At 41.2% G+C, this 22,608-nt stretch overlaps 1 protein-coding gene across 3 annotated transcripts in view; it reads left to right on the plus strand.

Annotated features, from left to right (window-relative positions):
* The first annotated feature begins 569 nt into the window (after positions 1 to 569).
* Positions 570 to 22,608, plus strand: part of LOC132884882 (zinc finger protein 883-like) — a 40,533-nt gene continuing 18,494 nt past the window's right edge. Inside the window, exons 1-3 of one of the 3 annotated variants that reach the window (XM_060918912.1) lie at positions 570 to 769; positions 14,185 to 14,428; positions 14,551 to 14,727. In XM_060918912.1, coding sequence (XP_060774895.1) covers positions 14,212 to 14,428; positions 14,551 to 14,727 — 394 coding nt within the window. In that variant the 5' untranslated portion in view covers positions 570 to 769; positions 14,185 to 14,211. The other 2 variants (XM_060918914.1, XM_060918913.1) reach the window with 2 other exon arrangements.

The following is a 22,608-nucleotide window of genomic DNA, read 5'->3' on the forward strand; positions in this document are numbered from 1 at the left end:
AAGTATTACTCACATTTTATTTTATATGGATAATTTAAGCCCATCTAACTCTCATATTGTTAATATAGTCTTACTTTTAGCCAAATTTCATATCCATTGTAGCAAATGGAGAGGAAACAAACCCTCACTTTCCTGTTTTATGAATGAATTTAAATTGTACTGTTCTGTATTACTTAGTTTAAAAGACTGGAAAGTGGCTGGAAGTATTTCTCACCAGATTTATAAGTCATTATTGTTTTAACCTATTTCCACTTGTATGGTGTGTAGCTCTTTTTAAAAAAATAAAAATTATTATTATTATTATTATTATTATTATTCCCCTAGTATTTCTTTTTTGTAGTTTGTACTATTGTACTATAAAAAAAACTATCTGTGAAATATGGCTATGTTTTTTTCCTCTACGAGAGATTGTATTGTTGTGTTCTTGTATATATATATTAAAAAAAAAAAAAGACCGGACTGATCCGATGTGAGTGGTAACATGGCGGCCAGATCGCTTCACTCTGATTGGCCAATGAGCGATCCAGATACTTTCCGTAGAGCTCATTGGAGGAGAGAGACCACCCGCCCATTTCCAGCCAGTTGGACGTAGTTTTCATGTCGCAGGAAATATCTGTGTCCACAAACCAGGAAAATGAGACACGTTCATTTTTAAAACGGTAGCGGAAAACAAACAAACAAAGAAACTAACTAACTAATTAACAGCCGGCAGATATTTTCTCGCGGGTTATGCGATAATAGCGGGCAACTGTTCCAGTCGTCATTTCCGGTAAGTGCCCAACTTTTCGTGTTCGATTTGATCCAGCACTGCTCTGTCGAAATTCACACCCGAGTCATGTAAGTACTGTATATCATGTGTGCAGTGTACTAACGGAAGTGTGTGAATTGAAACAGAGTGAAGGACGAGAATAGTGGTGGCATCCTGGTCGAGTTAAATTTGTTGAAATGTCGCTTCTTTTAAACCCTTCAACTGTCGTTTTTTTAGCCCCCGCTGGCTGAAAGGCCCAAAGGGGCAGTGTGTCGTGGTGGTGTCCATCTGTCCGTCCTGGGAAGGGTACTCACCTTCTGAAATCAACTCCTCTCACAGTTTTTGGAGGAATTTCACAAAACTTGGCAGGATTGCTTGTTATATGTCAGTAATACACACATTGCAATTTCATTAAACTCAGTCACATTTTACCAGAGTTACAGCCCTTGATTTACAACCTTGTACTTTCACAATTTCATAAAGGTGTGCTCGCCTTTTTTTTTTTAAAGATATTTTTTTGGGCTTTTTTCACCTTTATTGGATAGGACAGTGTAGAGACAGGAAATGAGCGGGAGAGAGACGGGGAGGGATCGGGAAATGACCTCGGGCCGGAATCGAACCCGGGTCCCCGGATTTATGGTATGGCGCCTTATCCACCTGAGCCTATATTGGATAGGACAGTGTAGAGACAGGTGTGCTCGCCTTCTGACATCAACTCCTCTCATAATTTTTGGACGAATTTCTCGAAGCTTGGCAAAACACCTTGTTATACGTCAGTAATGCACATATCATAATTTTGTTCAGTTCGGTCATATTTTACCAGAGTTACAGCGCTTGATTTACAACCTTGTACTTTCACAATTTCATGAAGGTGTGCTTGCCTTTTTTTTTTTAAGATATTTTTTTGGGCTTTTTTCACCTTTATTGGATAGGACAGTGTAGAGACAGGAAATGAGCGGGAGAGAGACGGGGAGGGATCGGGAAATGACCTCGGGCCGGAATCGAACCCGGGTCCCCGGATTTATGGTATGGCGCCTTATCCACCTGAGCCTATATTGGATAGGACAGTGTAGAGACAGGTGTGCTCGCCTTCTGACATCGACTCCTCTCATAATTTTTGGACGAATTTCTCAAAGCTTGGCAAAAGGCCTTGTTATATGTCGGTAGTACGCATATTGTAATTTTGTTCAGTTCGGTCACATTGTACCAGAGTTGCAGCCCTTGATTAACAACCTTGTACTTTCACAATTTCATGAAGGTGTGCTCGCCTTCTGAAATCAACTCCTCTCACAATTTTTGGACGAATTTCTTGAAGCTTGGCAAAACACCTTGTTATACGTCGGTAATGCACATCTCATAATTTTGTTCAGTTCAGTCATATTTTACCAGAGTTACAGCCCTTGATTTACAACCTTGTACTTTCACAATTTCATGACATCGACTCCTCTCACAATTTTTGGATGAATTTCTCGAAGCTTGGCAAAACACCTTGTTATACGTTGGTAATACGCATATTGTAATTTCGTTCAATTCGGTCACATTTTACCAGAGTTGCAGCCCTTGATTAACAACCTTGTACTTTCACAATTTCATGAAGGTGTGCTCGCCTTTTGACATCGACTCCTCTCACAATTTTTGGACGAATTTCTTGAAGCTTGGCAAAACACCTTGTTATACGTCGGTAATGCACATATTGTAATTTCGTTCAATTCGGTCACATTTTACCAGAGTTGCAGCCCTTGATTAACAACCTTGTACTTTCACAATTTCATGAAGGTGTGCTTGCCTTTTTTTTTTTTAAAGATATTTTTTTGGGCTTTTTTCACCTTTATTGGATAGGACAGTGTAGAGACAGGAAATGAGCAGGAGAGAGACGGGGAGGGATCGGGAAATGACCTCGGGCCGGAATCGAACCCGGGTCCCCGGATTTATGGTATGGCCAGGGCTCGAAATTAACTTTTTTTCTTTGTGTCCCCCAGTGGTCCCGAATTCTGTGTTGTATTGTCCCGAATGGAAGCAATAGTGTCCCCATTTTTTTCCTCTCTGAAATAACCAGTGGTTAATATTATCATATGAAGTTACTATTATATTTGTAACTATGTGATTTTGAACCCTTTATATCATTTTTACAATAAGTCACAAGCAATGCCGGGGTGGCCCTATATTTAGCCGGGACCATCCCTGGCCCAAACCATCAATGGTGGCCTGCTTGGAGCATGGGGAAAATAATTTTCACAAATTTTGGTCACTGATCTTATTCTTGCATTAATCATCAATTCAACTGCACTCTGCATTTTCACATGGCAGCCCAGACGCCGACAGCATCGCAGCAGATTAAATAGGCACTACCAAATAAGGAAATTCTCCCCTCCCCTCTATTGCAGTTGGTTTGGTCCAAGACTCCTCCTCTGTATTGCGGGGAACTTAAACAACATTGGCGCGAAACAGTGCGCGTCAGTGATGGAGGGCAGAAAGAGGCCAGGTGGAACCGAAAGGGCGAAGCTTAAAAAAAGGAAGGAGGTGGCAGCAAAATGTGCCAAATTGACAGATATGTTCTCAAGACCAGCTGGTAGGTTACGAAAGATATGGAGTATGATAACCCTGTTTGTCGATTTTATCAGTCTATGCTAGGCCTATAATGTGTCGATAGTTTGCGATGTCAATTCAGCTTTTTGCTGTCATGTGAAATCTCGCAATTTACACGGTATAGATGTGGTGTATGTCTTAATTCTAAGAAGAACCAGACATTGCTTTACATCCCAGTTATTAACAATTTTAGATGAACAGGTCCCAAATGCGCTGTTGCGCGTTATTTCCTCATCCAGCCTATTTCATCTCACTGTCACACCGTGCATTTCCACAGGCGTGCGCACATTGTGGTTATGAACACATAGGCCTAGAAGTCATATTTGATGTTAAATAATTGTTGTTAAATATATAACTTAGAAGAGGTGTATGCGTATGCCAATATTCTAAGCAGAATCGAACACTTGCTTTAGCCTACATTTCATTTAACCATTTTTGAGTTGCCTAATGCGTCCTCACGCTTTATCTGCGGTTGCTGAGTACCCAGCATTGTTGATTTGCCATTATTTTCGAGGCGTATGCGGCATGTAATGCACAAGCATTGGTTCAAATGCACGCGAGATGGGTGCTTTCATTATTTTAAGACTATGTGACTAAAAATGTGTTGTGTAATTCATCTTAAATAACGCGAAACAATCAGCCATACTCGCTGCTTTGCTATTTGGAGTGGCAGTCAGCTGGATTTCGCCCCCGACGTAAAAGTTCATTCCCACACCCGGGCCGAAGATGCCGATTTCTGAAGATGCATGTCCTTTGGATGCGTTTTCAAATATTTTCACTAAGGAACTTTGGGACATGTTGGTGACACAGATAAATGTATATGCGGATTAGACACGTGGCCACACACCATCCAATTTTAAGTGGAGCCCCGTCTCATACTAGATGAAATCGTTCGTCGGTCTCTGCATTACGTTTGTGGTCATTAAACTACCGCGTAATGGAAGTTTTATTAACCCTAAAGTAATGCAGAGAACGACGAACAACATACATTGTCACTACCTGAATTTAAACCAAATAAAAAGCATTGTGAAAGAACAGTTATTTGTTTTATCTTTTTTAATGTACTCAAATTCCTCCTCCATTTCAAAGTGGCCTGAATGTGAATTAAACTCCCGGACTGAAAACAGGGCCCAGTCCAGCCCTGGTCACAAGACACAAGCGACACATGTCCTATACATCATCTACTTCAAAATTACAGTTATTGCATTTTCAGTTTATTAAACTTTGGCGATCTCACTGTATGAATAGATACCCGTTTATTTAAAGGGGCCAACTAGCTCATTCAGAAAATGTTTCAACTCCCTACATCTGCAGTACACTTTAGTTGAAAATAAGACCCCTTTTATGTTCATTTCATCTACTTGTACCTTGAACATTTGTTGGCACTTATAAGGCCAACTTATCATTTTCACCATTACCGTTATCCATTTTTATGAACTTTCCGTTATCCATTACCGTTATCCATTTTTATGAACTTTCCGTTATCCATTTTATGAACTTTCCGTTATCCATTTTATGAACTTTCCGTTATCCATTTTTATGAACTTTCCGTTATCCATTACCGTTATCCATTACCGTTATCCATTTTTATGAACTTTCCGTTATCCATTACCGTTATCCATTTTATGAACTTTCCGTTATCCATTTTATGAACTTTCCGTTATCCATTTTATGAACTTTCCGTTATCCATTTTATGAACTTTCCGTTATCCATTTTATGAACTTTCCGTTATCCATTTTATGAACTTTCCGTTATCCATTTTATGAACTTTCGCTGCCGGGTGCAAATGTTAGCAACATCAGCATAGTGCCAGGGTCCGAGCCTAGTTGTGCTGCTGACTGACTAAACTTTCTGAACTAGAAAGACACCAAGAAAACTCACTTATTCTGTTGAACGGTATCTTCCGTCAATATCATCCACATCATTCCTGTTGTATTTTATAACGTGTTCATTCAGTTGCTCGCGTTGCCTGCAGACCAGGCGATGACACTTTGGATCCTGAAGGTCCCGGAGACGTTATGTCTGGGCTTTCAGTTTCTTCCCCGCGGTCGGTCCGCTTCAACCACTTCAGCATTTTTGTTCTGGCAAGAGTCGGCGCAGCGTGTGCGCTAGCAATTCCATTCCGAGTCCATATAATGCGGACACCGGCCGAAGATTCTAGAACAGAATGCGCTGCTCTGTAGCCTACGGATGCAGGTGCATCGAAAGTGTAGCTACTATGTATTTTTCGCTGTTAACGTTTTAAAATTAAAATTGACAAATTAGGTGAATGTCTACGTATGTGTTACGGCTTTGTAAATAATATTAATGTAGAACTTTTTTTCTAGATCTATTTTTTTCCATTGTCCCGGGATTGTCCCAGATATGATAATTTTGTGTCCCGATGACATTTTTTATGGTCCCCGGGACATCGGGACACCGTTAGTTTCGAGCGCTGGGTATGGCGCCTTATCCACCTGAGCCTATATTGGATAGGACAGTGTAGAGACAGGTGTGCTCGCCTTCTGACATCGACTCCTCTCATAATTTTTGGACGAATTTCTCAAAGCTTGGCAAAAGGCCTTGTTATATGTCGGTAGTATGCATATTGTAATTTTGTTCAGTTCGGTCACATTGTACCAGAGTTGCAGCCCTTGATTAACAACCTTGTACTTTCACAATTTCATGAAGGTGTGCTCGCCTTCTGAAATCAACTCCTCTCACAATTTTTGGACGAATTTCTTGAAGCTTGGCAAAACACCTTGTTATACATCGGTAATGCACATCTCATAATTTTGTTCAGTTCAGTCATATTTTACCAGAGTTACAGCCCTTGATTTACAACCTTGTACTTTCACAATTTCATGACATCGACTCCTCTCACAATTTTTGGATGAATTTCTCGAAGCTTGGCAAAACACCTTGTTATATGTCGGTAATACGCATATTGTAATTTCGTTCAATTCGGTCACATTTTACCAGAGTTGCAGCCCTTGATTAACAACCTTGTACTTTCACAATTTCATGAAGGTGTGCTTGCCTTTTTTTTTTTAAAGATTTTTTTTGGGCTTTTTTCACTTTTATTGGATAGGACAGTGTAGAGACAGGTGTGCTCGCCTTCTGACATCGACTCCTCTCATAATTTTTGGACGAATTTCTCAAAGCTTGGCAAAAGGCCTTGTTATATGTCGGTAGTACGCATATTGTAATTTTGTTCAGTTCGGTCACATTGTACCAGAGTTGCAGCCCTTGATTAACAACCTTGTACTTTCACAATTTCATGAAGGTGTGCTCGCCTTTTGACATCGACTCCTCTCACAATTTTTGGACGAATTTCTCGAAGCTTGGCAAAAGGCCTTGTTATATGTCGGTAGTACGCATATCATAATTTTGTTCAATTTGGTCACATTTTACCAGAGTTGCAGCCCTTGATTAACAAAATTATAACTTGACAATTTCATGAGTGTGTTTTTCTTCTGAAATCAACTCCTCTCACAGTTTTTGGATGAATTTCTTGAAGCTTGGCAAAAGGCCTTGTTATATGACGGTAATACGCATAGTGTGATTTCATTTTGTTTGTGAAAATTTTATCAGAGTTTTGACCCTTGATTAAATAACTTGTACTTTGACAGTTTACTGAGGGTGTACGTTCTTCTGAAATCAATTCCGCTCACAATTTGTGGAGGAATTTCACCAAACTTGGCAAAAGGCTTTGTTATATGACAGTTATACACAGACTGAAATTTTGTTTAATTTGGGAAAATTTTACCAGAGTTATGCCCTTGATTATTAACAAACTTGTACTGTGGCAATTTCATCAAGGTGTGCTTGCTTTCTGAAATCAACTTCGCTCACAATTTTTATCCCTCGTTAGCCGAAAGGCCCAAAGGGGTTATTATGTTGTGGCGATGTCCATCCGTCCGTCCCCAAGGGTACTCAACTTCTGAGATCAACTCCTCTCACAGTTTCTGGAGGAATTTCACAAAACTTGGCAAAAGACATTGTTATATATCGGTAGTACACATATCGTAATTTTGTTCAATTCGGTCACATTTTACCAGAGTTGCAGCCCTTGATTTACAACCTTGTACTTTCACAATTTCATGAAGGTGTGCTCGCCTTCTGACATCGACTCCTCTCACAATTTTTGGACGAATTTCTCGAAGCTGGGCAAAAGGCCTTGTTATATGTCGGTAGTACGCATATTGTAATTTCGTTCAATTCGGTTACATTTTACCAGAGTTACAGCCCTTGATTAACAAAATTATAACTTGACAATTTCATGAGTGTGTGTTTTCCTTCTGAAATCAACTCCTCTCACAATTTTTGGATGAATTTCTCAACGCTTGGGAAAAGGCCTTGTTATATGACGGTAATACGCATATTGTGATTTCATTTCGATTGTGAAAATTTTACCAGAGTTTTGACTCTTGATTAAATAACTTGTACTTTGACAGTTTCATGAGGGTGTATGTTCTTCTGAAATCAACTCCGCTCACAATTTGTGGAGGAATTTTACCAGACTTAGCAAAAGGCTTTGTTATACACTATGACAGTTATACACATATTGAAATTTTGTTTAATTTGGGCAAATTTTACCAGAGTTATTCCCTTGATGATTAACAAACTTGTACTTTGGCAATTTCATCAAGGTGTGTTTGCTTTCTGAAATCAACTTCTCTCACAATTTTTATCCCTCGCTAGCCGAAAGGCCCGAAGGGGGATTATGTTGTGGTGATGTCCGTCCGTCCTGGGAAGGGTACTCAACTTCTGAAATCAACTCCTCTCACAGTTTCTGGAGGAATTTCACGAAACTTGGCAGGATTCCTTGTTATATGTCGGTAATAAATTAGATTAGATAGAACTTTATTGATCCCTTTGGGAGGGTTCCCTCAGGGAAATTAAAATTCCAGTAGCATCATAATAGGATAAACAGAGAATAGAATAGAAAAAAGAGAGAACTTCTAGATAAATTAAGTCTTTAGAAAACTTCTAGATAAATAAATTAAGTATTTACATATACAAATGTATTAAAAAGATATGAAAAAAGTCCAGCAGGAAAGGTATTGCACATTTATATTGCACATTGTCCAGTATTGCTTTTCTGTCAGGGTAGGCTACTGCTCCCTCCCGTCCTCTGTTCTCCTGTTACCCCTCTTCCCCCCCAGAGAGGAGTTGTAATACGCATATTGCAATTTCGTTCAATTCAGTCGCATTTTACCAGTTATGGCATAGTTGCCAGTGGGGGATATTGTGCTCTCAGAGCACACTTCTTATATTGTTTATCCCTGGCAAAAATGGCAGAATCACCACACTTAGAGGATGTTCGCCCAGCTTTTTATTATGATTTTTAAAACTTTGTAGCAGTTATGGAAATGTCACCTTTAAGAAATTTGGAGAGTCCAAGCTCAAGAAAAATATCTTTGTGTATTAAAAGATTCTTAAGAACCGAGCAGTTGCTTGACCAGGTTAAAAGAGCCACTACCTTAGGTCACTTCTTCTTCTCCTTCTCCCTATAGCCAGCAAGGCTAGTAAGGGCACCACTGATGACATTTTAATAGTCCATCATTGGTGTGTCTAGGGCATTTTAAACTTGGTGGAGCCCATCCCTCTCCAAGCTTGATCAATGGGCAATTTAGAGTAGCCAGTTAGCCTAACTACATGTGCCAGTGACTACGTTTACATGCACATCCAAATCGAGCTGCTGTCGGTAATCGAGCTGAAGGTCCCAGCAGGGTGCCAGAGAAATCCAATCCTACATGCACACGATGAAATCGAGCTATTGTGTGAGGTACATTGTGCACCCGAGCCACAGGTGGCGCTACACGCCCCATCGTGTTGGTACACTTCCGGTTGTCGTCATGAAGAAGAGCTATTCAAGAGTATAAACAAAGTTATCAGCAGTGTTGCCAGATACTGCTGACGTTTTCCAGCCCAAAACATGTTCAAATCCGCCAAAATGCACTTAAAACCGCCCAATCTGGCAACACTGGCAGTTCCGTGTTCACAAGTTCCGTGCTCAAGCTGTTAGGCTTGCTCTAACAGACTGTATGGCTACAAACTGTCCTGCGCAGACCACTGTTTTGTAAGACAACTTATTTTGCACAATTGTATATTTTTCTAAAGTCCATTTTTTGCTTACAAAAAATTTTTTTTTTTTGCTTACAAAAAATATTTTTCTAAAGTCCATTTTTTGCTTACAATTTAACTTATGTCTTAATAAACACACAAAAAGTTCAATTGTTTTGTTTTTATTGACATTCTTCAGATGTTGGACATCTATACACACACACACACACACACACAAATACAGTGACTTGTTTATGTACACAACTCACAGCTATGCAACAGCTGTACAGATGTATTTGGTGATACAGTAAGTGAGCTAAATTTTAACAGTGCAAACAATGCCATAAAAAGAAAAGATTCATGCCGTTGTCATGCCGACCGAGGCTATTGTGTTTCCCGCTTGTGGTCTCGTCACTCGTCACTTCCGGAAGGGGCAGTGCTGAAGTAAGTAGCTCGAATACGTAGCTCAATAGGGTATACATGCACTAAGTAGCTCGGCAGAAATCGCATAATCTAGGTTGTGTAGCTCGATTCCGAGAAATCAAGTTCGGTTCAATTTCAGCCAAATTGAGGTGAATACATGGCATTTTGAACTTCGATTTCAGTCGAGCAACGGCAGAAATTCGATTCTTTCTATGTGCATGTAAACGCACTGAGTGTTTATCTTTGGATTGTGGGGGAAACCTGGGCACCCGGCAGAAACCCACGCAGACATGGAGAGAACATGCAAACTCCACACAGAAAGGTTCCCATCGGCCGTGAGGCTCAAACCTGGAACCTTCTTGCTGTGAGGCAACAAGTGCTAACCACTGCACCATCGTGCTGCCCCCAGGTCACTTACAGAGATTATTTATACCCTGGAGAAAGGATGACATGCTGAGAAAACAAGTTTCCATAGATGAGGTCACCTGTCTTCTGGCTCTTATCTCAAGTATGTTAAAGATTAAAAATGTATTAATACATGAGAAAAGACAAAGTGAAATTTCAAGGGAAAGAAGTCTCCTTCTTCATCATAAAACAATGTCAAAGAATATGAAGTCTGAGGCTGTAATTCAGCCTGCTGTCAAAAAAATATAAAAATCATTGTTTCTTGTACAAAGTTCAACCTAAGTACACAGTTTCACCATTTGGACTTAAATGTGTTAAAAAATATGTGTTAAACAATCATAAGCACAACATATATACCGATTATAACTCTACTCAAACAACAATTTACTGATTGTTGATTATACTCTCGTGTGGTGGCACGGTGGTGTAGTGGTTAGCACTGTCGCCTCACAGCAAGAAGGTTCTGGGTTCGAGCCCAGTGGCTAACGAGAGCCTTTCTGTGTGGAGTTTGCATGTTCTCCCCGTGTCTGCATGGGTTTCCTCTGGGTGCTCCGGTTTCCCCCACAGTCCAAAGACATGTGATTAGGTTAACCTGGGGCAGCCTTAGGCTGAGGTGCCCTTGAGTGAGGCACCTAACCCTCAACTGCTCCCTGGGCGCTGTTAGCATGGCTGCCCACTTCTCTGGATATGTATGTGTGTGTACTCATTGCTCACGTGTGTGCGCACGCACGCATGTGTGTTCACTGCTTCAGATGGGTTAAATACAGAGAGGAATTTCACAAGCGTATATGTGATGAATAAAGTTGTTGTTGTTCTTCTTCAAATGATATATGAGAGAGAGGGGGGATATTACACAGTGATGCAAAGATATGAAGTTCATCTTCAAGTGGCGAACACATTTCACAAGTGAGTGAAGCGAACAAGTGAAATATTTTACAACATGAGAAGATAAACTTCATATCTTCGCACTACCACGTAATATTCTTTTTATTATCTAGACACATCCACAAAAAAATGCAAGTTAATCAAAATAATTTTAATTTTGATTCGGTTCGCCATTTTGACAACGTGTGTCTCATCAGTGGGAAAACATTGGAAGTGACATCATCAATATTCTCATGAGTGAAGATATTGGAAAATATGTCACTCAGGTCCGGGATGTATTTTGTGTGAAAAATAGATAGGGTGTTCCCCCACATACATTCAAAGGGCAAGCTGTTCAATCTCTCCCGCCTCCGAGCCAAGACCAAAGTCTGCCAGATCATGCTCCAAGAATTGCTCTTTGCTGCTGCTGCTGATGTTGCCCTGGCCTCCCACACACAGGAAGGACTTCAGAGGCTCATCAACCGTCTAGCTCATGCCTGCAAAGAATTTGGTCTTAAAATCAGCCTGAAGAAAACAAACATGATAGGTCAGGATGTTAGCGAAGTGCCCAACATCTCCACAGGGGGACCACTTTGGAGGTGGTCAAGAACTTCAGTTACCTTGGTGATACAGCCGCTAGCGACCTGTCCCTTGAGGCCAAGATCAGCAAGCGTATTGGCAAAGCAGCATCTGCCATGTCAAGACTGTTCAAAAGAGTGTGGGAAAACAACAAGCTGACCACTAACACCAAGATCTTGGTGTACAATGCCTGTTTGTTGAGCACCCTACTCTATGGCAGCAAAACCTGGATAGCTTATGCGTGACAGGAATGTCGCCTCAATTGCGATGCATCTTGGGTATATTCTGGCAGGACAGAGTACCTAACAAGGATGTCCTCAAGCAGGCGTACACTCCAACCATGTTCATGTTGCTGTCCCAAAGATGTCTGTCACATGGAGGAATGATGCCTCTCAAAGAATGTCCTCTACGGTGAACTTGTGTCAGGCTCAAGACCAGTTGGCTGTCCAATGCTGCGTTATAAGGACATGTGTAAGAGGGACATGAAGTCCGCCGAAATCAACCTCAACTCATGGGACACAGCTGCACTTAATCGCAGCAACTGGTGTCGTATCATCCAGAGAGGTGCTAAGAGAGCTGGAGCACATCAGAAGGGAACAACAAAGAGCAAGAGCATCCTCCACACCCTCACTACCAACATCGTACATATGTAGCAACTGTGGCAAAGATTGCCACTCAAGAATTGGACTTTACAGTCACAGTAGACACTGCTCTAATGCAGCGATTTGAGATCTCTGGCACAGTCCGTTGTCCTTTGAGCCAGAAGGAGATAACCAATATATGGGTGAATAAACATTCAAATAAAAGAGAAGAATACACTGAGCATGAATTTTATCACCCCATGAACAAATAGCATGTGACACAAACCAATTTTGTTTAATATCTGGCTTGGTGAAGCACACCTCAAACATTTAATTTTAATTCATGTTGAAGGAAAAAATACAGAATCATCAACAAAATAAAAAATAAATCACAATTCGTACTTTGCTGCACCTTCTCTGGCTTTTATGATAGCCTGAAGTCTTTAAGCATGGACTTTAATCATGAAAAACGATATTCTCCATCAGCTCTAAATTGACCGTAGGTGTGAATGTGAGTGTGAATGGTTGTTTGTTTCTGTGTCAGCCCTGCGATGACCTGGCAACTTGTCCAGGGTGTACCCCTCCTCTCGCCCATAGTCAGCTGGGATAAGCTCCAGCTTGCCTGCGACCCTGTAGAACAGGATAAGCAGCTACAGATGATGGATGGATGGATGGATGGATGGATATTCTCCATCAAGCTGGTTCCAACTTTCTTATCCAGCTTTGCAGGATGGAGCCTTGTCATAGACCAATTTTGTTTTTTAATTTCCATTTTCAGATTGAGATCCAGACTGTTTGCTGGCCATTGTCATAGTGTTGATAAAGCTTTTCTTCAGGAAAGGCATAAAGACTCTTTGCTGTGAACGAAAGATACATTATTATTCTGTAAAATGACTTCATCATCACCACCAGACCTATTTTCTGTCAATGGCATGAAAAAAAGTCCAAAATTTCATTGTACCAACATTTTCCACCAAAGTCTATGTTGGATTTCCTTCTTGAATCAGTTTTCATCATCCTTTCCTTTGTTTCAATCGGCAGCTCTCTACTCTAACTAGGGCCATGTTTCAATTAACCAAGCTTGTTAAGGTCTGTAAGCACTCTCTTAACTGTACACTAATTAGTATTTTTCACCTTGTGCCAGTGTTTGTTTTAGAAATGCAAGTTACAAGGTGATTCCATAATTTTTTTTCTTCTCAACGTTGAGTGATTCCATAATTTGTTCCTCTACTTGATCTGGAAAAAAATGTTCCAATAAAATAATTTAATTTGTTTCAGGCATGTTTTACAAAGCCAGAATGTTTAACTATGAAAGAAAAAAATATTTTGTCATATCTCTGATTTGATTTATTTGCTACAAAGTAAAAATCCTGTCAGTGGGGTGATTCAATCATTTTCATCAGAGGTTTTATTTCAACACCATGTATAATCCTAGAAGAATAAGGATTTGACATTGGCCACAGAATTTGTCCCTGAAAATCTTTGGCTCTGATCATAGTTACAAGCTGCACAGGACAGCTAATAAATCTACAAAGTTCACCCAGCTCAACACAGACTACTATTGCATGCATTGGACATGCTGAAAATCTACAGCTCTGACCAGTTGAACCCAACTCCCCTGCCCAAGCCCAAACTCACTCTCTCCACTAATCTGCTGAATGAGAGCAGAGCAAATCTTCATCAAATGTATATTGTTAGGTTTTTTCCCTTGGGTTTCAGGTGTTTTCTGACCCCCCAAAATCACCCCATTTGCTAATGTCTGCACCTTTTCCCTAAAAAGATAATCCATAAAGAACATAATTTTAACTGGAGTGGTGGTGTCGGCTGGCAGGAAAGGGAAGATTGTATTTTCATTACACTGGTGTTATCCCTTACATGTGTCAGAGGGATCTAAACATACAAATGTTTCCTTTAAAAATTCCAGGTTTGTATTTGAAGTGCTTTTTTAGTGTTTGTCTCAGAGCAACAGCTTAAGGATGTGCCCTGTTTCTGCCAAGAGGATTCCAGGAATGCAACAGCTGCAGAACATGGAGGATATCCCCAGTCTTATCTCGGAGGCTTTGTGCTATAATGGCAAAGCTCAGCACAGAGACCAAACTCTGTTACAGATGTGTAAAGTGAAACTGGTGGACTTCAGGAAAATACAGGGCCTGAATGCAAGGAAAATATCAAAAGGAAATTTTCATACTGGAGGTAATTATGATTAGAAAATTGATCTTTATGATATTACACCCTAATGTAATGACAGTGCAATCTATCAATTTTACATTAGCATCCCCTTCTTCTTTTGAAGACGTCTTATTTGTGTGTCCAAGTTCCAGGTAAATCCGTTTTTCATGGAAACAAACATACAGTGCAGGCTCAGTTAAGGACATGTTCTGTGAGACTGGTGGATTGTAGAAAAATACAAAACAGAAAAGCAACAGCTGAGGGTGAACCTGAAGATGGGGCAAATGATCACGAATACAGCCGCAGTGATTTTATTTCCTCCAGTGAGTATATAATGGTTGTGTTATGGCTCTGAATGCAAATGATTAAAAATTGTGATACATTTCATAAAGTATGTGGGGTGCATTGTTGTAGTAGTAATAATAAAATGTAATTTATATAACACCTTTCTCAAATACAGGGATGCTTTTACAGAGTAGCAAACAAAATTGCAAACATTGTAAGTGAAGGTTGATGTGGTATTTTGGGTCATTTGTGAATGTGACACCCTGGCCTCCCTCTGTGGTTTTAGGAGCTTGAACTGGTACATTTGTAGTGCTTCACCTCTGTAGTCCATCTGTTTGCCTTATCTCATTTTCACCTTATTCTGTCATCTTGAACGACCCTTGCCTGGTTAGTAATTTAGCGGTAGCATTGTACAACCCCAATTCCAAAAAAGTTGGGATAAAGTACAAATTGTAAATAAAAATGGAATGCAATGATGTGGAAGTTTCAAAATTCCATATTTTATTCAGAATAGAACATAGATGACATATCAAATGTTTAAACTGAGAAAATGTATCATTTAAAGAGAAAAATTAGGTGATTTTAAATTTCATGACAACAACACATCTCAAAAAAGTTGGGACAAGGCCATGTTTACCACTGTGAGACATCCTCTTTTCTCTTTACAACAGTCTGTAAACGTCTGGGGACTGAGGAGACAAGTTGCTCAAGTTTAGGGATAGGAATGTTAACCCATTCTTGTCTAATGTGGGATTCTAGTTGCTCAACTGTCTTAGGTCTTTTTTGTCGTATCTTCTGTTTTATGATGCACCAAATGTTTTCTGTGGGTGAAAGATCTGGACTGCAGGCTGGCCAGTTCAGTACCCGGACCCTTGGCATTGTCATGCAACCCCATACTATCAGTGCAGGCTTCTGGACTGAGCGCTGATAACAACTTGGGTCGTCCTTCTCCTCTTTAGTCCGAATGACACGGCGTCCCTGATTTCCATAAAGAAAATCAAATTTTGATTCGTCTGACCACAGAACAGTTTTCCACTTTGCCACAGTCCATTTTAAATGAGCCTTGGCCCAGAGAAGATGTCTGCGCTTCTGGATCATGTTTAGATATGGCTTCTTCTTTGAACTATAGAGTTTTAGCTGGCAATGGCAGATGGCACGGTGAATTGTGTTCACAGATAATGTTCTCTGGAAATATTCCTGAGCCCATTTTGTGATTTCCAATACAGAAGCATGCCTGTATGTGATGCAATGCCGTCTAAGGGCCCGAAGATCACGGGCACCCAGTATGATTTTCCGGCCTTGACCCTTACGCACAGAGATTCTTCCAGATTCTCTGAATCTTTTGATGGTATTATGCACTGTAGATGATGATATGTTCAAACTCTTTGCAATTTTACACTGTCAAACTCCTTTCTGATATTGCTCCACTATTTGTCAGCGCAGAATTAGGGGGATTGGTGATCCTCTTCCCATCTTTACTTCTGAGAGCTGCTGCCACTCCAAGATGCTCTTTTTATACCCAGTCATGTTAATGACCTATTGCCAATTGACCTAATGAGTTGCAATTTGGTCCTCTAGCTGTTCCTTTTTTTGTACCTTGAACTTTTCCAGCCTCTTATTGCCCCTGTCCCAACTTTTTTGAGATGTGTTGCTGTCATGAAATTTCAAATGAGCCAATATTTGGCATGACATTTCAAAATGTCTCACTTTCGACATTTGATATGTTGTCTATGTTCTATTGTGAATACAATATCAGTTTTTGAGATTTGTAAATTATTGCATTCTGTTTTTATTTACAATTTGTACTTTGTCCCAACTTTTTTGGAATCGGGGTTGTATATTCTAGTCATTATCCTGGGTCTAATGGCCTAAAGTGGTCCATGCCAACTGTCTCTACAAGAACCCCAGCTAATGAGAGCTCACACAGTGACGCTAAACCTAATCTTAGACATTCCAAAGAAGGATCTCTCTCCATTCTCCTGCTCTCTGTGACTTGAAGCAACTGGTGATGTCCTAGACAGCACCTGCCCAACAAGAACCATACAAACCTCTCATCCAATACCACCTAGTGGCCTTAAATTGTCACCTCATTCAGCTTCTTCTTCTTTCGTATGATATTGCACAACGTTGTGCAGCTGCTACAGCTGAATCGCCTGATTGGGGTTTGTCTGGTCAGTGTGTCCAGCTCCAGGTTGCCACATGTATATGCTGTGGATGGATGCAGCCCCCAGTGGTGCATGTTCGTATCGAACTGGCCAACCCCCATGCGCAGACTGTTAAGTGTGACCCATTCTCTGTGGGGCAGATCTGCTCCTGGTGGTGGTTTTACATCCGAGGTGATGTTGAGTTGGATGGGTCGAGGGGTCTACTGCCAGTCAGACTTCTATTGGTCAAGAGTGCTGAAGTTGGAGCTACTCAAAGACACTGCATGGTGGGAGAAGGGGCGATGGGACCGCAAGCGTTGGCGGCCGAGATGTTGGGCATCCTGGGTGAGCTTGTGTAGAGGATGTTTGTCACCCTGCATAGCCTTACTCACCATCTTGTATGTGTGTTGTTCCCTATGGGAGGCTGTTGATGCAGTGTTGGAGAGCATGGGCAGGAATTCGGTTGAGGTGGGGCACAGGTAGCCAGTGATGGTTCTCATTGTATCATTGAGGGTGATGTCCAACTTTTGTGTGTACACACTCTGGAACCATGCTGGTGCAGCATATTCTGCAGCACTGTAGACTACGGCCAGAATGCCATTACGAAGAGTGGAAGTAGACGTTTACCATAATGAGCCAGCCAAGCGACGCAAGAGGCTGTTCCTTGATGACACACTTGCGCACAAGGCTTCAAGTTGTTGCTTGGAGGTAAGCTGCCTGTTGAGCTTCACCCCGAGGTTTATTGGATTTAGGTTGTATGGTGTGTGGGGGGGCCATTGCAGTTGACTGTAAGCTATCGGTTTGCGTCCTTGGTGTTAAGGTGGAAGGCTGTGGAGGTGGTTTTCACCATGCTGAGCTTAAGTCTCCATGTTTTGAGGTAGGCTGCAAGTAGCGCCATGTCAGCTGTAAGGACATCCTCTACCTTTGACCAGCTTCTGTCAGAGTATAGAAGTGCAAGGTCATCTGCGTATCCATACTTTTGCAAAATCGTGCGTGGGAGATCACTAATGTGTATGTTGAATAGCATGGGAGCTAATACCGAGTCTTGAGGGACACTATTTTTGAGATGACGCGGCCAGCTAGAGTGTCTGTTGCTGGTCTTTAAAACAAAGTTGTGATTGGAGAGGATGGTGGTGATGAACCGCACTAAGTGTCAATCAGGGATGGTCCACAGAAGCTTCAGGGTGAGACCCTGGTACCAGGAAGTGTCGTAGGCTGCAGTGAGATCCAACAGGATTGCGCCCACCTTGTGGCCTTTTTCGAAGTTGACCTCGATGTCTTCCGTCAGCTTAACGATTTGATGGATGGTGGTTCATCTGCAACAGAAGCCTGCCTGCTCTTCGAGTAGTTGGGGGTCGACGATTGGATCCAGCCGGGCAAAGAGAAGTCTTTCAAGGAGCTTAAAAGGAACACACAGGAGTGAGATAGCATGGTAGCTCTTTGGGTTGTCTGTTGGCTTGTTTGGTTGATGATGGTTGCCTTCTGCCAGAGCTTGGGTATTAATAAATTTAAGAGGCAGCTGGAGTAGAACTCCTTGAGCCAGTCAAGGCATTGTGGCCCACGATGAATCAGGAATTCTGGAGAATACCTTATCACCTAGTGGCCCTAAATGCATTCAGCTGTCCCTTTGAGGCAAAATGTCCCTCCTAATAGGGAGGTAAAAATGACAAACATTTACAGTGGTGCTTGAAAGTTTGTCAACCCTTTAGAATTTTCTATATTTCTGCATAAATATGACCTAAAACATCATCAGATTTTCACACAAGTCCTAAAAGTAGATAAAGAGAACCCAGTTAAAGAAATGAGAAAAATATTATACTTGTGTGAAAATCTGATGATGTTTTAGGTCAGGGGTCACCAAACTACGGCCCGCGGGCCGACTCCGGCCCGCCACCCCCCTTTGACCGGCCCCCCAGCCCCTCTGCCCCCCACCACTTGAACCGGCCCTATGAGGCAATCCCCAAAAGTGGTTATGGCCTATTTTTTTTTTTAATTGCTTTTTGGCAAATAATAACATGTCTGCATCTTGTATTTTGTTGATTTTATCAATTAAAATTGATATTTAGTTATAAAATGAACTATTCATATTTTCTGAATTTTCGTCATATGCTCGCGATCAAGCAGTGACAGGCAGCGCACGCGCAGAGAACCGTCAGTGTTCAGGACAGCAAAATGGCGAGCGGTCAGCGAAAAGTTCACAGAGAGTGCAGAGTTTTTAAACAACAGTGGACCACTGATTATTTTTTCCTTCAGTGTAAGGACCGTGCAGTTTGTCTTGTATGTAAAGAAAGTGTGTCGGTTTTCAAAGAATATAATCTGCGTCGTCACTACGAAACCCGCCACAAAGAGTATGCTAGTTTGCGAGGGCAAACAAGAGAAGACAGGATTCGGAGGATGAAATGCGGACTGGCTGCACAACAGAATGTATTCCTTCGCCAAACCCAGATCAACCAGGCTACTGTCCGAGCTAGCTATAAGGTAGCTCACCTACTAGCTACCCATGGAAAGCCGTTTACTGATGGGGACTTTGTTAAAGTATGCATGCTTGCTGTGGCCGAGGAGGTGTGTCCCGACAAGAAGTACAAATCAACAAGTACAAATCCAGCTCACCTACATATACTACTGATTTTGATTCCCATTATTCTGTATTATGCTTTAGTTTTGACCTGTAAATGGCCTACTGCTCATTTCATTTTCACCTTGACCTAAAAAATGTTTACTGAACATGCTCAAATGGATAGGCATAAGAGCTGGCTAGTTGATCTATTGCTCATATTATTATAATTTCACTGTTTTTTTTTAAATGTATTTATTTTCTAGGCCTATTTATTTGACCTTTATTAAGTGCTGCACACAATTATTAATATTATTAATAATATCAACAGGCCTACCTACAATTTATAATTTTTCACTCACCTCTCCAGTGTCAATCACCTCAACTAGGCAGATGTTTCTTACCTTGACAGCTTTGATGTTATTTTTATTAGAAAATAAATAAATGGAATATCTGTGGTATTTCAAATTAAAACAAAGTGTGAAGACTCGATTACTACTTTTGCAAACCACTAGTAAAGATAAACAAATATGTGCCAGGAATCAAGTGTTGATATAGTAGTGTTGATATAGTAGTGTGGATATAGTAGTGTGGATATAGTAGTGTGGATATAGTAGTGTGGATATAGTAGTGTGGGGATATAGTAGTGTGGATATAGTAGTGTGGGGATATAGTAGTGGGGATGGCTGTGCCAGGCTAGTAATCTCTACTACACAATGAGGCCTGCTGGTGGTCATATTTGTCTGGGTCATACAATTCTATGTTATATAGCTGACCTGACCCCGGACCCCCATCACAGTCAGGAACGACAATGTGGCCCCCAGAGAAAAAAGTTTGGTGACCCCTGTTTTAGGTCATATTTATCCAGAAATATAGAAAATTCTAAAGGGTTCACAAACTTTCAAGCACCACTGTAATTTGTGAAATGTTACTAGACATTTGGAACATGTTTCAGCTAGAGAAGCTAGAATAAACAAGTCGTGAGTAATTCTGTCTTCCTGTCCCCCCCCAGAAGCAGAAGACCTGAGAAACAGAAGACTATATTATTTTCTCTTTTTTCACTCTGTCTTACACATTATGAGTAGTTCAGTGCAAACTGTAACATTATGATAAACTTTATGCAATACAGCAATTATTTGCTAATATTTTATTGACTTTAACTGTGTACAAGTGCTTTTGGTCATTGCACAAGTAAAATGTCGATTTCCCCCCAAAAGCTTAAATGTCAATCATTTATTTTGTGTCATGTATTGTCTATAGGGCGGTGCAGTTGGTTAGCACTGTTGCCTCACAGCAAGAAGGTTCTGGGTTCATGGCCGATGAGGGCCTTTCTGTGTGGAGTTTGTATGTTCTCCCCATGTCTGCGTGGGTTTCCTCCAGGTGCTCCGGTTTCCCCCACAGTCCAAAGACATACTGTTAGGTTAACTGACTACTCTAAATTGTCCATAGGCGTTAGTGTGTGTGTGTGGGCATGATCGAGAGGAGAAAACCTCTATAATAATCCAGTAGAAGGCAACAGGAAACCACTATTGTAATTCTTCCCTAGAGACTTTTATGGCTGAAGCCGTCAGAGCGGCCACATCACTGTAGTGATGTGCCAGATGGATAGATAGATTGTCTATAGAGTTTGCTGCTGATTTTTTAAATTGTTGCTTGGGCACTAAGACTGTTTCAAGGTTTAAAAGTTATTTTTCTCTCATGAAATTACAGGCAAGTCCAGCATGTCATCCTCTGATGAATGGGATCAGTCTATCTCTCAAGAACAAATGATCAAAAGAAAGCGCCTTAGAAAAGTTAACCTTGCATTACATCATTCAAGCAAACAAATGAGACAAAGGACAAATCAGTGCAGCCAGTGCAAGAAGACTTTCAGTAGTTCATCAAGCTTGAGAAGGCATCAAAGTGTGCATACGGAAGGGAAGGCCTACAGTTGCACACAGTGTGGAAAAATGTTTAAACACAAATCAGGCCTGCAAAGTCACCAGAGATTGCACACTGGGGAGCAGGCTTACCGTTGCACACAATGTGGAAAAATATTTACATGCAAATCACACATACGAACTCACCAGAGAGTGCACACTGGGGAGAAGCCTTACCAGTGCACACAATGTGGGAAAACGTTCAGGCAAGGCTCAGGTCTACGGGTACACCAGATGGTGCACACCAGAGTACAGCTTGACGGCAACTCTGAGTCCGACAAGACGCAGGTATCAAATGTTAAAGCACACGAGCGTGTACATACTAGTGAGGAGTGTCTGCGGTGCAAACAGTGTGGAAAGCAATTCTCAAGCTCATTAGGTTTCAGGAGGCATAAGAATGCACACACAGCGAAGCACTATCAGTGCCCAGAGTGTGGTCAACAATTCAGACATTCTTTGTCCCTTAAAATTCACAAGAGAATACATACTGGGGAAAGACTGTATAAGTGTTCTGAATGTGACAAAGCATTTCCTCATTCTTCAGCTCTTCTAGTACACAAAAGGCTACATAGTGGACAAAAGCCGTACTACTGTGACCTGTGTGGAAAACAGTTTTCACAATCAACACATCTGCGCACTCACCAGAGAATTCACACCGGAGTAAAACCTTATAGGTGCTCTCATTGCGGCAAATCTTTCACTCAGTCATCACATCTTTCAGTGCACAAGCTGATGCACACTGGACAGAAGCCTTACTGCTGCTCTACCTGTGGCAAAGGATTCAGAACATCCGACCACCTTAAGCTGCACCAGAGGACACACACTGGGGAAAAGCCGTACCGCTGCTCTGTGTGCGGACGGTGCTTCACTCAGTCCCACAGCCTTAAAGAGCACCAAAGAATACACACTGGAGAGAAGCCTTACCAGTGCTGTAAATGTGACAGAGTATTCAGAGTGTACGGAGATCTTAAATACCATGAGTATTTTCACACCTGAAACTGCAATGCAACAGAAAATTACATTCACATGTCACAAAGTCAGTGTTTTCCTCTTAAAAGGAGATACGCAGAACCTTTATTTTTAAATACATTTCTGAGTGGATAGTATCTCCATCCTTGACTCTTATATGCTGCATAAATGGGAATAAAAAAATGTATTTTTGAGAGTTAAAATCGACCGCAAAGTTGGCATTCGAGTTGCCCCGCTGAGCCAGCCAGCCAGCCCTGAGTGCATGACGTCACAGTGGGAAGCGGTTTTAAGGCCGAGGCCTTTTACAGCTATAGACCAAAGTCATATAAATAA

Source organism: Neoarius graeffei, chromosome 4, assembly GCF_027579695.1.
Source record: "Neoarius graeffei isolate fNeoGra1 chromosome 4, fNeoGra1.pri, whole genome shotgun sequence".
In the NCBI taxonomy this organism is placed as follows: domain Eukaryota; kingdom Metazoa; phylum Chordata; class Actinopteri; order Siluriformes; family Ariidae; genus Neoarius; species Neoarius graeffei.